Consider the following 17,696-nt stretch of genomic DNA (forward strand, 5'->3'; position numbering starts at 1 on the left):
CCACTTTTACTTTGTGTGCACAGAACTATCCCCGCCATGGATGAGATGGAAGAAGGCTCTACAATGTTCCTGTGAACCTCTGGGCCCATAAAGGTCCACCGGACTGGGATGGCAGGAATGGAACTGTTGGAACTGTGGGGCAGGCAACAGTCCGTACAGTATTCATTTGGAGGTTGCATGGAGGAGCATGTCCTCTTCTGGGCAGGGCTCCTATTTAAAAAGAGCTCGGGGAGAAGCTGGAGGGGCAGCAGTGGTGCTGGTGGGGCTAGTGCCCCCCCCAAGGAAAGCAGGAACGGCTTTAAGCCAGAAGGAAGCTCAATTCTGGCAACCAGAAGTGTTAGGAAAGGGTCCTGAGGAGTCAGCTTCAGCAGGGTGCTGGGGTCAGGCCTTGCTCATCAGCAGCCCCTCAGCCTTGCCCAGAGATGCTCAGCTCCTGATTTTGCAAGGCTTGTCAGGGCAATGCCGGCTCCATGGGATGGGCAAGAATGAGCTCTTAATGTGTTTTCCGTAGCTCACTGCTAGATAAGCTTTTCCGGATTATTTTGCTTTCTGGAGTGCTGTGCAAATTTGGAATTTTTAAAATACCCTCTTTATTTTTTTACCTTAATTCCCAGGGACTGGGGAGTGCAAAGGTGGGGGAGATCCCCAGCCAGGGCAGGGCTGCTGACTCCCGAAAGGAAATCAGCATGAGGGAGGGTGGTTTTGTCAGCAGGTGGTATCAGGCTAGCTCTTGATCTGGGGCCACCTGACTTTAACAATGGTGGCTGCTGTGGTTACTCCACGCAGTGGCCACTCCTGGGCTGTCGGTTGCCTACCTGCAACCACAATTCCTGTGGCTGGGCTACTGACCTAGTGGCACTGCTTTCCTTCCTTAAGGACCATTTGTAGTGGAATGGTGGGTTGTTTGTTTTTTGGAGGGGGGGAAGGATACAGCAAAGTAGGGTCTCTTCCACAGAAAGTCAAGCATCCTAAGGTCTACAGATGTGAACAAAACATTTAAATATGAGCCAAAAATGCTACAACTTTTCAGCTGCTCATTATTCCTAGCAGTGTTTTATGGGTGACCTCACAGCAGGCCTTGCGAAATGTCTGTCTATCTCCGCCTTCTTACTGGTTCAAGACAGGAGTGTAGGCCATCTTGTCTTCATCAATGATGGTAACCATGAGGGTAATGAGCTGCGTCCAAAAATCCAGATTCTTAGTAGTTGGACCCTGTTCCTCCCGAGGAATATCTTGCTTTTTACCCTGTTACCGGGAAAAGGAAAGGATAAAGAGTCCATTCTGTTTTTCTATTAACACTGTTTGCTAAAAAGCAGGATGCAGAAAAAGCCCTGCAAAACAGGCTTTCCCAGGACTGCTGGAAGTAGTGCCTGCCTCTTTGCATCTGCTCACTGCTGAAGTCGACAAAGGCCTCCTCTGGGAAGGCAAGAGAGCCCAAGCTGAGCACTGCACTGCCCTCTTTGGCCACACGCACGCACACACACCCTGACCGCCTGCGGTGCCAATGGTTGGTCTGAGCAGTGCCTCTCCCAATTATGCTCTGGAGAGCAATTCCTCAGACATCCCTCTCTCTAGGCACAGCTCTCCCTTAGAAGACGCAAATGCAAGCCAGGCAGCCGGTTGCTAGTCAAAGCTGATCCCAGTGATGGCTGCAGCTCTGCTGGAGGTGCAAGGAGCTGCTCAGTCAGGCAACTGCTGAGGCCAGGAGGCGCTGATGGCACAGCTGGGCCACTGCTGCCTCCTCCAGGGCAGTTGCAGTGATGGTGGGCTTTAGTTACTGGTTTCCCCTGGGAACCAGCACTGCCATTAAGGGGCTATTAATTGCCAAGGGCCTCAGCCACACTGAACAGGAAGGAAGCATTAAAATGGACTGAGCCAGGCAAGAAGATGCTTTTGATTAAAAGTGATAGATGCCCTTGAAGGCTGCCTTTGACAGCAGAACAAAAATGGAAAACACCACAAATCAGATCAAGAAAATGACAGGACAGTGCAATAACAACAGCCCTGGAAAAAGCCGGTGAGCAAAGGAGGCAATTCCAGAGTCAAGCATCCACCCTGTGATTTTTATCTCTGTGCTGTTGTCTTAAACCGTTTTTTTTACAAAAATTAAATTTTTAAGTAAATTAAAAAAATTATAACTATTTTTAAAAGTTGTTATGGAAATGCAATTTACATGCTATTGTTTTATATGTGTTATTATATTGTAAATCACTTCAGGGGTGCCTCATGAAAAGCGGTTGAACTACCGGGAGTGCAATCATGTGGGCTGTTATTTCAATACAGTTGCACTGATCATTTTCCTTTATAGTGTGAGCCATTTTGGGTGCTCCCTGGAAAAAGGAAAGGAGGGTCTGCATCTGAAACCCAGTGGTGCTGCTCTCCAGACCTCCTCCAGCTGCTTGGGAATCCAGCTTCTTTGTCTGGCAAAGGTTGCAGCTACTTGGACAACTATATTATGGCAAGCAACAAATGTTAAAACCAGCAAAAGAAAACCGAAGGGCAAGTCAGCTGAAAAGAGATGGGGAAGCCCTGGGACCCTGTGGAGTCTCTGGGTAGAGACCCTTTCATGCTGCCCTGATTGTTCTCAGAAGGAATGTTCTGCCAGGATTTCTGGTAGTGCTGAAAAACCTCCCTTGCAGCCACCACCTTTGCTCTTGGGGAACTTTAGCAGGTCACACACTTCCCTTATTTCACACACATGGGCCTCATTTGCATCTTATTCATGAGTAATGCTGATTCTGATTGCTCCAGATGTACCCAAAGTTATACATGAAAAGCACTGCTCAAAGCAAGCTATCGGGCATGCTTTTTTCTTTTCTTTTTCTTGTCCAACAATACTATCCCTTTAATTAATTCTTGGCTGCTTCCTTTTTAAAAAAAATACTTTATGTACAACATGTTGTTGTTGTTGTTGTTTAGTCGTTTAGTCGTGTCTGACTCTTCGTGACCCCATACAACTCATACATACAAACAAACCCACCACCACTGACAAGTTAATTATCAAAATTAAACTCCTATCCCCTTACACAAAGAAAACATAACATAAAAATAAAAGACTTCCTTTCTCCTGTAAATGGCCTCCTCATTTACTTCTTGTATACTGTTTCTTTTATATGTGATTATTACAATTTTTCCTAATTATGACTTTAAAAACCGCAAAGTCTCCCGTAGAAATTAATCGAAACAAGTCCAGGTGTATATTTGGGGGCTCTGTTTGGTAAAGTATTCTCTGCATTTCCCCCTTTCTTTTTGAAATTCTTGTCTAGGTTGTCCCCTAATTGTCTCTGTTAATCTGACCAATTCAATATAATCTACAGTAATAATTTATCATGCCATTCCTTTTTTGTTGGCACAAATTCTTTCTCCCAATTTCTGGCAATTAAGGTCCTCGCTGCGCCTGTGACATAAAGGAATATTTTCCAATCCTCTTTTGCTATACCTGTGTCTGTTACTCCTATCGGGCATGCTTTTTTCATGCCAAACAAGGATCAGCCTCTAAAATACTGCTTTTGTTTTAACATCCGCACGGAGACACGGAGCCTGAGCTGCTTGGATCCTTGTAAACCCGAGTTGATGGCGAAGGTGACTGTGTAATGTGTCCGAATGTCATTCAGAGATTTGCTGGGAGAAAAATGATGGCTATAAAGGCAGGCAGAGGCAACTCATGGGTGATAAGGGCTATCATTGTTTAGCATCAAAGACTGAATTCTTGCTATGTGTCGGAAGCAGCCGGTTGTAATGACAGTTCTGAGCATCAGGTCCCTTCAGGGTCATCCAAGGGGTAACCAAACTGCGTGCATTGTGCATGTCAAGAGGTAACTGTTGCCAGGAAGGACGGAAGGAACAAGCGCTGGCTTCTTTTACTGGTTAAGTAAGACAAGTAAGACAAGCCAATCCCTGGGTGACGCCATTAAAAAAAAGGATTCCAATTGCAGACCTCAGCCAAAAGAGCAACCTTCACGATTTCCTTTCCCATAAAGGCAAGGCACACTTTTACTGTTACAATGCTCATTTAATTGATCACATCTTAGGTGTTGGCAATTTGGCTGCCTGTCTCTTTATTGCCCTCTATTATTATCCCTCCTTTTAGAAGGGTGAGAGGAAGGAATGTGGCCAATCTCCACTTTTATTGCAGCGATTTCATTGCAAGCCAGGTTGGGATGACGCAGATCGTAGCCTGCTGGATCCAGCAGTGAGCGTGAGAGAGAGGCAGCTTCATCCAGCCTCGGGGTCTGATTGGAGTAGCGGGCGGGTGGGAGATGCCCCCACAAACAAGGCATGGAGGTGAGGGTCCTCCGCTAAAGGACTGGTGTTCCTATTGTGCAGTGTCTACGGTGGCTCATCACGCCCCCAAGACATTTCAGAGGCCACCGGCATACGGGAGGGAGAGGATTGTGGTTCAACCCTGTGGCATTCCCAGTTCCACGATCTCAGCAGTAGGTATCTGAAAGGCTGGTGGTCAGCAGCAAATCCCAGCAGCCACCCATACTGGCTCATAGGAAGCCTGTTTGGTGCTACTGCCCATCATCTGGGACCCAAACATCTACAGAACCACCCCTCGTTGCTGCTCTGTAGAGAGTGAGTTCCTTCATTAAGCTATGGCAGGCACGTCCAACAGGTAGATCGTGATCTACTGGTAGATCATGGGGTGTTCCTGGTAGATCTCTGGCCACTCAGTGATCTACTCCCTCCCCCCAAAAAGCTCTACAATTTTGGCTTTCCTAAAAAAGCTCAGCAACTTTTGCTTCCTAGCAAAAAAGTGGGCCATTAGATTAAGTTTGACTATCAGACTGGGGATTCAGGACCCTCAACTGTTTTATATAATCAACTTTTGATTATGTTCTGTGTATATCGCAATGTTCATTCATGTATTCAGTTCCATTCATTCATTTGCTCCCTAAAAAAAGCTCAACCAACTTGGCTTCCCCAAAAAAGCTCAACAACTTTGATCCATCCAACGACAATGGGTAGATCACTGCCAGTTTTTTTACACTGTGAGTAGATCACAGTCTATTGGGAGTTGGATGTCCCTGAGCTATGGCATTGAGGAAGCCCATCCCCAGGAGGGACCCTTTCCCTAGTACGTTTCTGAGCACAATTCAAAGTGTTGCTGCAGACCTTTAAAGCCCTAAACGGCCTTGGCCCTGTATACCTGAAGGAGTCTCTCCACCCTTATGGTTCAGCCTGGACACTGAGGTCCAGCTCCAGCTTCTGGCGGTTTCCTCACTGTGAGGTTACAGGGAACCAGGCAGAGGGCCTTCTCAGCAGTGGTGCCCTTCCTGTGGAATGCCCTCCCATCAGGTGCCAAGGAGATTAAGAACTACATAACTTTTAGAAGACATCTGAAGATAGCCCTGTATTGGGAAGCTTTTAATGCTTGATGGTTTACTATGTTTTTATATGTGCTGTAAGCTGTCCAGAGTGGCTGGAGAAACCCAGCCAGAAGGGTGAGGTATAAATAATAAAATTATTATTATTATTAATGCCATTGGCCAGGCTTGGTTTTATCAACTTGCATCCTCTCCCTCACCCCACCTCCCTTCTCTCTTTCTTCCTCCTCTTGCAGTGGTTTGTGCTCAGGGCTTGCAGGTCAAGGATAAAATTGGCTCCAGCGATCTGTACGTCACAATGCAAGTGGGCAAGACCAAACCCAGCCAGATTGATGGGGTATAAATAATTTGTGGTGCAGCTCAAAGGATGAACTCCCTCCTTAGACATGCCTGCTTGGGCATGGGCCCAGTGCTAGACTTGGGGCCCTGGCTAATGTCCTAGCTTGCCACCCTCTGGAAAGGGCCTTCAAAGCGGGGGCTGGGCAGGAGTTAAGAGGAGAGCTCTGCCAACAGGGCTTTCAAGAAATGCCAAATGATTGCAGGGGCTGCAAAGGGATCTAGCGCTTACCTGGTCCATTAGCTGAGAGTAAAGCTCATAGCAGTTGTCAAAAATGTATTTGTACGTGGAATCCAAGCAGGCTCGGACGCAGTCCTTCACAACGGCGCTGGCTCGGGGCGGACTCTGCAGTTCCAGGACCTAAGGAGCATCACACAGAATCAATGGGCCAGAGTCTAAGCAGCAGCTGGCTTCAAAGTCTGCAGAGCTGGCTCCTGCCAAATTACTGGGCCAACTCTTACCAGGTGTGCGCAAGGGCGTACCCACCATGCGGCAAGTTAGGGCAGCTGCCCTACTCTAGAAGCAGGGCTGGTGGGCAGAGGCGGAGCACAGCCCGGCGGAGCGCGAGTTCGCCATTCCCGCCGCACCGCGCCGCACCCTCCCTCTAGCTCCCCGGCGCGCCCTCAGGCAAGGCCAAGCGCGGCGGGGAACCAGGGAGCGCGGCGCGGTGGGCGGGAACGCCGAACTCGCGCTCCGCTGGGCTGGGCTCCGCCTCCGCCCACCAGCCCTGCTGCTAGGGAGGGGCACAGCCCGGCGGAGCGCGAGTTCGCCGTTCCCGCCCGCCGCGCTGCGCCCTCCCTCCAGCTCCCCGTCGCGCCCTCTGGCAAGGCCAAGCGCGGCGGGGAACCAGAGAGCGCGGCGCGGCGGGCGGGAACGCTGAACTCGCGCTCCGCTGGGCTGGGCTCCGCCTCCGCCCACCAGCCCTGCTGCTAGGGAGGGGCACAGCCCGGCGGAGCGCGAGTTCGCCGTTCCCGCCCACTTTGTGGCCCCTCCCCTTCCGTGCCTTGGCCCCTCCCCTTGCCCCCCCCCAGTTTTGATCCTGGGTACGCCCATGGGTGTGCGGGCAGTATTTTGAGCCTCAACACCCCAGAATCTCTCAAATGATAGCTTAAGGATGCTATTTGTCAATTGCCAAGGTGATTGGGGGGGACACACACCAGGGGAATTTGTTTTCATCAGAAGAGAGGGGGTCTAGACTGATGGGGTTCAGAGGCAGCCCCTCTCCCTATGCAAGGACCAGAGTGGTTGCCTTCCAGTGAAGGATTCCTGATTTAAAAACAGGTGTGTTGGTTTTGGGGGGCAAGAAGGTGGACTCAAAGGAACCTTAGGGAGAGAGAATATCCTATATAACGATGTCCCTCTGTTTTACTGTTTATGATTTCTGGTCAAACCAAAAAACAGCATCTTACTCATGCTAAATTTCGTCATTTTACTATATGTGGGAAACATTCATAACCAGCTCTTTTGAGTCACTCCTTCCCCCTCCCCTGGCCTGATTCACAGCTGGAGATTCTGTGGAGGATTTTCAAGTCATCAAGCAACCCCTCTGGGAGGAATACCCCCCCCCCCCACAGCTGCCACCGCAAAGCACTGAGAGATTGATCCTGGTGGTCTTGAGGAGCACATTATGGTAAATAAATGTCTAGAACAAGAGCTGGAATTACCTTCATGCGGAAAAATGCGATGCTTGTTAGCAGATCCACGGTTGATTTCAGGTCTTGAAGTCTCTCAGGGCTGGTGGCAGGGAAATTATCCTGGCACGCGAACAGAACAGAAAATGTAGAGAACAAAACCGCCGGGGTTTTGACAGCCAGCGAGTCAACAGAGCCAGGCTCCGGGTGTCCCTGGAGTCAACACCCCGCTCTGGCAGCAAGCAGGCATGGAGCCAGCAGGATGAGGAACGGTGGAAAGCATCGCTCTTGCAATGGCTTTGCTGGGAGAAGAAGCCGGATTTGTGCTTCAGGGCACATCAGATATGGAAAGGCCAAGGGAAGGCTTTGGGGAAGAACCTTTCTCCTCCTCTGGGAAGTGTGGGAAATTCCTTTGCACCACCAGCTCTTTCCTGCTGGGATGAGCAGCAGCTGGTGAAATAGGGAAGGGGACTTCGCCTCAAGCACCACGTGGAAGATGCACAGTCTCCCTCCCAGGCCTTGAAAATGCATTTCATTTAAACCCTCCCTATGATTCTTAAGCTTTGCCAGCAGCGCTTGGATGTGCCTTGGGAGTTCCTTGCTCCAACGCACATTTTGCCACCTCTGTGCTGTGACTTTTCTGCGAGAACCATTGCAAGGGAGGAGGCAACACTCTCTCCCCTCCACAAAGTTCATTTTGCTTTTTGTGCCAAAGAAAACCACACCACCATTGGGGAAGGGAAGCCAAGAGACATCCGTCTTGTCCCTGTCAGCGCTCAGGTGCCCAAAACAGTGCTTTAAAATCGCTAAACGTCAGCAATCGGAACACCCCACCTGTGCCCATCCAGGAGAGATTCGGTCAGTCTGCAGCCCCCCCCATTCAGCCCATCTCTCCAGCACAGACTGAATTAAGATCTTCTGCAGATTATCAGTACGGTATGGTTGCATCTCACACATTTCACTCGAATGATTTCAAATATATATGGTTGAAGGGAGGCTGGTTGAAATTCCATAAGTTAAATGGAAGCAAGGCAGATAACTTAAAAGCTCTTTTTGCACTGGGTTTGCCCAGCATGAAAAGAGTTGTGAAGCTCTCTGCCTTTCTTGGAGGGCAAAGCCTTTTCGGGCACTGGTTTTGGGATGCCTCTCATGAACAGCGCTTTTTTTCCTGGGGGGTACACAGGGGTATGCATACCCCTCAACATTTTGTGAATCTTTATACTTTTGTCCATTTACTGTATTTATTTCCCCCGATTTGAACTATAAAATGGTGATTTTCTTGAGTCAAAATGAGAGTACCCCTAAATGTTTATTTTAAGGGGGGAAAATCACTGCTCACAAGATTTTGCAAGGCTTCTCTGAATTCCCGCGAGATCTCATGCAAGCATCCCTAGCCTTCCAGAGATAGCACACTGAGCAGGTTTTGCCCTGCAAGCAAGGCAGAAAGCTTAAAAGCTCTTTTAGTGCCGGCAACACTGAGTGCAAAAAGAGCTTTTAGGCTAGGGATGCCTGGGCGGGGAAGTTTGAGTATATGCCTTTTTCTATATATGCAGAACCCTTGGAACTGAACCTCCATATAAGATACAATCATACTGTACTTTGTGGGAGGGATTCACCTTGCCTCCATATGACCTGCCTACTTAGCATCCATCCTGATTTGCTGGGCACAAAGCTTACCTGGGGGTTAGACAATGTCTAGTCTTTACTGAGCTTTTACTGATTTGCTTGCGGGGGGAGCTTATGCCTGCGCTCCATCATCATTTGTTCATCCCACACTTTTCAGTGCTTTGCCCTCTCACTTTCCTAACCACAAAAGTCTACTTATTTATTTTTTAATGTATAAGTTACGTGAAGGTGACAGAGTGGTTTAATTCAGGCATCCCCAAACTGCGGCCCTCCAGATGTTTTCGCCTACAACTACTCCCATAATCCCTAGCTAACAGGACCAGTGGTTGGGGAAGATGGGAATTGTAGTCCAAAACATCTGGAGGGCCGAAGTTTGGGGGTGCCTGGTCTAATTGCACAGGCCTACATTTCCTTTCCTGTGCCTAAAGCCGTCCCACAAAGTAGTGACATGGCCTGGAGCAGCGTTTGAAATTTGCCATTCATCAGGAACATTTTGCACCTGGCTAACTGGCCACTGGCGACCAAGTCAAGATGCCCAGGTGTCAGGATGGCGCCTGAAGATCTTTGGATCTGGACTGTTTTCGCACATTAGCAACACATCCCGTAGAATTCCACCCATTATATTCTATCTGCACAATCAAAATGAATTTCAGGAACCAAAAAGTCGTACTGAAAAATACGACTTTTGAGCCGTTTGGCCCCAAAAGGCAACTAGGCATTTCATTTTGGTGCCTGTAACCCTGCTTTAAGGAGCCATTTGAGAAACTCTCTAAGTTTCTAACACTGGGCCCTGGAGGCACCATCCATCACAGACCGGAAATTTAGGTGTACACAATTGGTTGCACCCCCTGGTGTGACAAATCCATTTAAAAACAACAGCATACATTTTGCAATTTGAAAAGCGGCGGAGAAATGCATTAAAAGGTGCGCTGACAGGTCAATGGGAAAGTGCTAGCAAATGAGAACAAATGCTCAGGAAAGGCCACACGTCGCAGAAATCCTCCTAGGCTTTGTGCAAGCAAATCAGGATGAATGTGCCATAAACAGGTTATTGGGAGAAGTCCCACGGCAGGCAAAAGCGGTGGGCGAAAGGGGGTTGCTGTACCTACCCTATATTTGGAGAGGTCAATCCTCAATGAATTGTGCAGCTGATCCAGCAGTTTAATGAACTTTTCTCTCTGCGTGGGGAAACAACAGCACAGAGACTTGCAGGTAAGATAATGATTTTAACTACAGCACTCTTGAGTGCAAATGGATGGCTGCTTCCTCCGCCCTTCTGGCTCTTGCTGAAGAGGTTGCAAAAGCTAAAAGCAGCAAGGAGGTTCTTTGGGCATCCTCCAGAAACGCCCAAGGATGGAAGTTAAAATGGAGCTGGGGGCTGGAGCACTTGTCAGTCCAGAGCCACCTCTCCACAAGGCAAGGACTCCTGGGACTTTGCTGTGGCTGCTGCACAGAATCGTAGAATTGGGAGGGTCCCCAAGGATCTTCTACTCCACCCCTGAAACCCAGGAATTGCAACTACATGTGCTCCCTTCAAAAGAATTTTAATTTGCAGGGGGCATATCACATAGCCCAGTGATTAAAGGTAAAGGGACCCCTGACCATTAGGTCCAGTCATGACCGACTCTGGGGTTACGCACTTGAAATATACTCAGAGTCAAGAGTGAATTTCATGCTCTTTATTCAGCTCATAGTCATCAAGGAGGAGAAGAGAAGACGAATGGCTCTTTTCCCCAAACCATCTGCTTATATACATTATTTACACAATGGGCCTTGCGTGATTGGCTACTTCAGGGCTACACCTGTGGGCCAATTATATTATGGATTGACTTCTGCCTGCAGCCTGATTGGCTGCTCCTACAGGCCAATCAGGTAGCAGATTCACTTCTGCCAGCCGCCTGATTGGCTGCTCCAGCAGGCCAATCAGGTTGCGGATTCACTTCCACCTGGAGTTGGATTGGGTAGCTCCCGCTGATTCTGAATCCTATTGTTCTAGGATTCAGCTCAGTACATAACAGCACTCATCTCGCATTATTGGCTGAGGGAGCCGGCGTATAGCTTCCAGGTCATGTGGCCAGCATGACAAAGCCACTTCTGGTAGACCAGAGCAGCACACGGAAACGCCATTTACCTTCCCGCTGTAGCGGTTCCTATTTATCTACTTGCATTTTGACGTGCTTTCGAACTGCTAGGTTGGCAAGAGCTGGGACCAAGCAACGGGAGCTCACCCCATCACAGGGATTCGAACCGCTGACCTTCTGATCAGCAAGCCCTAGGCTCAGTGGTTTAACCACAGCGCCACCTGGCCCAGTGATTAAGCACCTGCTTTGCATAAAAAGGTATTAGGTTTGATCCCTGGCGGCATTTTTCAGCCCAACTGACCACACAGGTTGTCATGAGGATGAAATCAGAAATCAGAAAGAACCAGGAGGGCTGGCTAGAGCTCATTGCAATAAAGATTAGATACAAATATAATGATAGTAATAATAATATTAATGTTGATGTCACCAATAATTTTTTTAAGAGTACCAGAACTGATGTGTGAACATTGATTGTACAACTAAATAAAAGTCAATGTAAGACCCCCCCTCCCCTCCCAGCTATCTTTAGGCTTTCCTGATCCACGGGATATTTGGAAGGGTTTGCTTTTAGGAAGACGAGCCAAACGCTGTCCCTGAACCCTGGGCTCCATTCCCTGCTGATGGTCATGCTTGATATCCATCTGTTGAACCCCAAATTGGATTGGCATTTGCGTCAAAGGCAAATTAGCATTAACTTCGGAGAGAGGACTTTAGCTTATGGAGATTAAGATAAACATGTTCTGAACAAGAGGGAATGGGAGTTAGGAACAGGGGACTGGGCCACTGGGGTGGCGGGTGAGACTTTTGTTTCCAAAAGCTACAATGAACCTCCCAGGCGGCCGCGAAATTAAAGGTGGGAGAAAGGCTTTCTACAGGCTCCCAATCAGTTTGTGATAAGCCTGCTAACCCTGCTTAACTGAGTTATGACACAGAATTTGTCTGGATGTGCTGGGGGTGAGGGAGAGTCACTTGACTTTCTGACTTTTTTGGGGGGGGGGGGGATGTCCTTCCCTTAGCCTTGTCACTCTTTGTTCCTGGCAGCTGAGCACTTCAGAACCTGAAGTCTCTTCTCTTGTTATTGAAAGTGATGCTTTATTCACATCGAGATCATTGGGGGTGAAACATAAAGAGGTCTGTGGAGGTTTTATTCTGGACTGAGGTCACACCCCTCCCCCCCCAGAAGCCAACAGGAGTGCTGGGAAGGGCTCGGACCCTTTGCAGTATTTTAAAAACATATCCCTTGTTTTCCACAGCTGGTTTCTTAGCCAGAGAAGTTCTGGGTAGCCAGCCCCAAAGTCTCCAGAAATTGACACTTCAGAACTCTGATCTAAAGTAGTCTCGCTCTGGGCAACCAGGAATTACAGGCAAGCAAGCAGCATGTGAAGAGCAGGGAGCAGCTCCTCCTTCCCTGTTTCCATCCTGGATGTGGAGGAAGGGCTTATTTCCCTTCCCTTTGTGGATGGAAACACCCTGGTCTTGCCTGGCCATAGCAGCCACCAAGCTGGGCATGCCAGAGAGGAAGCGTCGCTCCTTTTGTGTCTCCGGCAAGGAAACCAAGCAGGTGGCTGGGGGCAGGCAGGCAGGCAGGCAGGCAGGCCTCCTCCACCAACATCCTGGGTTCTTGGTCTAGTCTGCACAATTCTTCTTTTTACTAGGAAGAGCCAGTGGTGGCGCAGTGGTTGGAGTGTTGGCCTGAGACCTTGAGAGTCCGGGGTCTAATCCCCACTCAGCCACAAAGCTCACGGGGTGACCTGGTGCTCACTTCAGCCTTGCCTACCTCACAGAGTTGTTGTGAGGATATAATAATAATAATAATAATAATAATAATAATAATAATAATAATAATTTATTATTTATACCCCGCCCATCTGGCCGGGTCTCCCCAGCCACTCTGGGCGGCTGGGGAGCAAAGAGAGTCATGAATGCCACCTTGAGCTCCATGGAGGATGATATAAACGTAACAAAATAAATAAATAAAAATACGGTGCTACCCTGAGGACTAGTAACTTGGGGTGTGTGTGTTGAGCAACAAGACTAGTTTAGAGCATAACAAAAATCCACATCACAACAAGGCATAATACCCATAAAAGGTGTACATACATAATACCCATAAAAGGTGCACATAACATTTTCGATCCAGGCAGATCAAATTTCATTGCAGTTCCTTGTCTTATTTCTTCTCTTTTAAGCTACCTGTTCATTTATTGGGGCTTTTGTTTTGAGGGGGGTCTGGTTCCAGCCCTCAGTTGGCTCCTGAAGCAGCAGCCACGGTTTTCAGTTACAGATGTTACAAAGAGAAGGGAGTGGGCAGCTCCTTGGCAAAGATGAGAACCACCAGACTTACACTGGGGACTCACAAATCAAACAAGAAAAACAATACAGCTCCACCCTTGGAGATCAAATTGCAAAGATGCACTTCAGTGTGACACAGAAATATAAGCCAGAGTCGAGTCTTGGTGGTCTTGATGCCTCAGGGACTGTGGGTGAAGGAGCATTTCCCCCGGGGGAACCTGGCCTGAAAACAAACAAGGAGAAGCAGAAGAAAGCAGTACCTACCCCAAAGTTAGTGGCAGCAAATCGGTCCGAGGCAGAGACGTTGGTTGTGGCCGTGGTGTGAGCGTAGAAGGCATTAATGTTGGCCAGCAGAGTGCTCATGACTGCCGGGACACCGGGACACATGTACTTGGAAGACAGGCAGGAGAAATGCCTAGGAGGCAAACCAGACGGGCAGGATGATGCTCTGCTAGCAAGATGCCCCCCCCCCAGCTGCAGGACAAGGGATCCACCATGCCCAGAACAGTGTGAAATGAAGACAGTCTTTAAAACCACAAAACTGAACTCGGGGAGATTTGGAATGACCCTTTGCAGCTTGCATGTCAAAACCCAACTTCTCCTGGAGGATGCTGGATGGGCAGAGAAGGTACTGCCAGTGGCAGAGCCTCCTCCTTCCCCTTTTGCTTTTTGGCTATGCCCTCTCCAACTGTTTGTTTTCGTGCCAATAGCAGCTTTGTGCGGGGTGTGTGTGTGTGCTTATAGGATTGCCACTTTTGTTCTGGTAAAATACAGGACAATGGCAGGCAGGGGGGTGTTGGGGCGGTTTCCTTTTCTACTTGGTGCTGAAATGATTTCAAAGCAATTCTTTACATTCCATTGCAGTTTAACCAGATAGGCCCTCTGGAATTTAACTCTCTCTCCCCCCCCCCTCTCTCACACACACGAATTTGTAAATCTGTCTGTGCTTTGCTATCCAGAGTTGAATTATTATTATTATTATTATTATTATTTAATAATAATAATAATTATTAATAATAATAATATATTTATACCCCACCCATCTGGCTGGGGTTCCCCAGCCACTCTGGACAGCTTCCAACAAAATATTAAAATTTAAACATTAAAAGCTTCCCTAAACAGGGCTGCCTTCAGATGCCTTTCACCAGTGGCATAGCGTGGGTTGCCAGCCCCTGGGGCAGAGGTGGATGGGTGGGAGGGAAATGGATGCAGTACACATGCCCATTCAACTGCCTAATGGCATCCACATCACCCAGGAGATCGCAGCCACAGAGATAAGAAAAAAAGAGTTGTTCCATTGTCTGGAGAAGTCGCTTCCTTGTTTGCATGTCGTTTTCAATGGAGCCCAGCAACAGAAGTGCGCAGCTGTATTGAGTCAGCACCAGGTGTTGAAATTTTACGCCTTCTGGGGAGCTACTTTCCCTCCACCCATCTCTCTCAAATACCATGTAGGTAAGTATGTTCAGAACTGGGCCTTCTGGGCTACAATGGCACAAACCACTTGTTTGTAGAGCTCTGGAGTGGAACCCATTGCTCTCTGAGGGACGGGACCTAGTGCTCCCAGGCTGCAGCTCTGTGGATGCAGACACCTTAACCCAGCTGAAGCTGTAGGGAACTGGAAGAAGCAACATGAAAGCTGTGCCTTGGTTTGCTCCTCCTCCCTGGGGGTGGGGAGAGGAGTGTTAGCGATGAGAAAAAAGGAAAGGAAAGGAGGTGGCTTTTTCAGCCAAGCCAGCAATGCATTTCCTGTAGGAGTGGAATGGGCATTTGGAGAGGATCCTTAACACAAGAGAGAGAGAGAGAGAGAGAGAGAGAGAGAGAGAGAGAGAGAGAGAGAGAGAGAGCTCATTTGACTATGCTCAACAAACCAAGGTTAAGTGATGGAATTCTGACGGCTAGCAATCAGAATTGTAAAGCACAGGGATGGCCGCAGGCAACTTGGAGTAACAGAGCAAGTGTTAGACCCATGAGAGTCAAGTTCAAATTCCTGCTTAGCTGTGAAGCTTCAGGCCAGTCGCTCTGACGCTCAGCCTAGCCGACCTCACAGGGCCGTTGTGAGGATGAAAGGGGGATCACACAGGGACAACCACACGCGATGCCTTCTGCTTCTTGGGGCAGGGGGCAGGGATGGTGAAATAAATCAGCCAATGAGCAAACTGGAGGCAAAGGATTCATGAGTTCATGTTTCTTAAAAGCATTTGGGACAGAGCAATGCCCCATATACAGTGCATTTGACAGAAGAAAAGGCCTCAGGCCAGCAAGGGGAGGAAGTCATCCATATTCCTCAGGGGAGCTTGTGAGGTACTGTGATTTTGTCTTCTTTCCTCTGAGTTATAGCGGGAAAAGCTAAACCAGTGATGGGCAACCTTTTGAGCTTGGTGTGTCAAAATTCGCCAAAAAAACAAGCATAACTCGGGTGGTGTGTCACTTGGAGAAAAAACCATAATTTCGCGATATTCATAGTTTAAATAACAAAAATGTATAAAGTAATTGTAATATATACTGTAACTGTATTTAATAAACCAAAAACTAATTATTTAACCAAACCAAACAAAAAACCTCCTTATTTATCACAAAGCGCCCAGAGTTGTTGAGCTTTTGGGGGGGAGCTGCTAACCAAAGTTTTGGAGGTTTTTTTTGGGGGGTGCAAAAGTTGCTTTGCTTTTTTGGGAGGGATGCCCTAAATGACGAATAATACCTTCGCTGGAACTAACACGCACCGACATAGTCTGCCAAAGCGCCAAAAAACCCAGCACAGAATGGGTTAAAAAACGAACGCTGTTACACCCAATCATCGTCTGCCAAAGCGCCAGAAAAAACAGCACAGAAAGGGTTAAAAAACCAATCTCTGGCTACCAGCAACAGGGGAGACAAGCTCTAGCGGAGGAGCGGGAGAACAAATAGGGGGGGGGGACAACAACAACAGCACGAATGGGGCGATGGGGCACATGCCAGCAGTGAGGGCTCTGCGTGTCACGTCTGACACGCGTGTCATAGGTTCGCCATCACTGAGCTAAACCAAAGTTTAAGCTTCCTGAGAGCCAGGCAAGGGCGCTGATCCCATTTGTTGCAACAGGGGCAGCTGCCGCCCCCGCCCTTGGAGCACACACAGGCAGCTGAAATGGAGGGGGCAGCCCTTGTGATTATGGGTGTGCAATGAGGCATGTGGGGCATCCCTTCACATCTCTGGGTTGAAAGATTTCATTCTGGCAAATGGAACGGATGTTTTGCTTTTGTGCATTGAAACAGCCCTCAGATGCCTTGGGTGGATGGCACTAGTTCAGGAGCAGCTCACATGCACTGCAAAAATTATCTAGTATGCAAATACCACAATGCTTTCAAAGTCTTTACGCAGAGCTTTACACTTTCCCCAGGCATGCCTAAAAGGATGGCATTAAGAACTCGCCTTTTGAAAATGGACCTGCAGCTCCTTCTCTTCCTGGGAGGTCGGCAACTTATTTGCAGCCGCCGCCGCCCTCCCAATCCGCCCTGCCTGCCAGCGGCTCTGCTCCCAGTTCGACATGCTGTGCCACTTACGTCATCGCTTGGTAGATGTATTCGATGCCATAGCGCATTGCAAACTCGTCAACGATCTCTTGGGCGGCTTCCTCAAAGTAGACCTTCCAGGCCTCGTCTCCTTTGACTGCAGGGATCTGCACAGCCCCGCTTGACTTCACCTCAGTCAAGTAATGGAAGAGGTTCTGAAGGGAACACATTTTTTCACCTTAATTGGAAATTTCAACCTCCAGGTGCCACTGGAGAAGACAGGGCTGTATTATGCTCACATTTCCTCCAAACTTTCATTAATTTCACATCCTATTTGCTTGTTACGGTGATCTTTGGACAAATGAGGTCTGAGAAAAGCTTAGAGCCCACAAACATCCTCCTGGGATGCCAGGAGTGATTTGGCCCCCTCATTTCCTGGCCTTGGCACAAGCCCCCCCGCCCCCCTCCTCAGCTTCTTACCCCCTACCAGTCCTGAACAGTTTGTCATCTTGTAGACTCTGCACCCACCCACCCATTCGCATATGGGCCCTGCCTTGCCTTCCTCTCTCAGCCGCAGAGTCTTGTCCCCCTGAGAGTCACCGCCAGGCTCCTTGCGAGCTACCACTGGGCCATGCGCATGAAGGAAAATCCCATTCCACCACATACCTCATGTAAGCAGGTGTATTGCACATGATAAGGGGCTACCTTCTCCTCTCCTTTTATCTCAACGTTGAGCTTCAACCGAATGGCTCCAGACACTGCAGATTTATCGGTTCGCTTGTCTAGTAAATGCAGGCGGGGGAGGAGAGGAGGAAAGAAAGAAAGACGTTGGCTGTGGCCAAAGAAGGGATTGTTGGCAGCTGAGAGGACCAAATGCTGCCACAAGCAGATGACACTGCTTTTGTGCAAGTGA

The 17,696-nt window shown here is 48.6% G+C and overlaps 1 protein-coding gene across 1 annotated transcript in view; it reads right to left on the reverse strand.

Annotated features, from left to right (window-relative positions):
- The window catches only part of UNC13C (unc-13 homolog C), a 139,180-nt gene that overhangs the window by 41,071 nt on the left and 80,413 nt on the right, over positions 1-17,696 (reverse strand). The window contains exons 12-18 of the mRNA XM_060282475.1: positions 17,450-17,565; positions 16,835-16,998; positions 13,562-13,712; positions 10,034-10,102; positions 7,332-7,421; positions 5,899-6,027; positions 1,112-1,245 (exon numbers count right to left, since the gene is read on the reverse strand). Coding sequence (XP_060138458.1) covers positions 1,112-1,245; positions 5,899-6,027; positions 7,332-7,421; positions 10,034-10,102; positions 13,562-13,712; positions 16,835-16,998; positions 17,450-17,565 — 853 coding nt within the window. The remainder of the gene's footprint in view (positions 1-1,111; positions 1,246-5,898; positions 6,028-7,331; positions 7,422-10,033; positions 10,103-13,561; positions 13,713-16,834; positions 16,999-17,449; positions 17,566-17,696) is intronic.

This window comes from Zootoca vivipara, chromosome 14, assembly GCF_963506605.1.
Source record: "Zootoca vivipara chromosome 14, rZooViv1.1, whole genome shotgun sequence".
NCBI classification, from domain to species: Eukaryota; Metazoa; Chordata; class Lepidosauria; order Squamata; family Lacertidae; genus Zootoca; species Zootoca vivipara.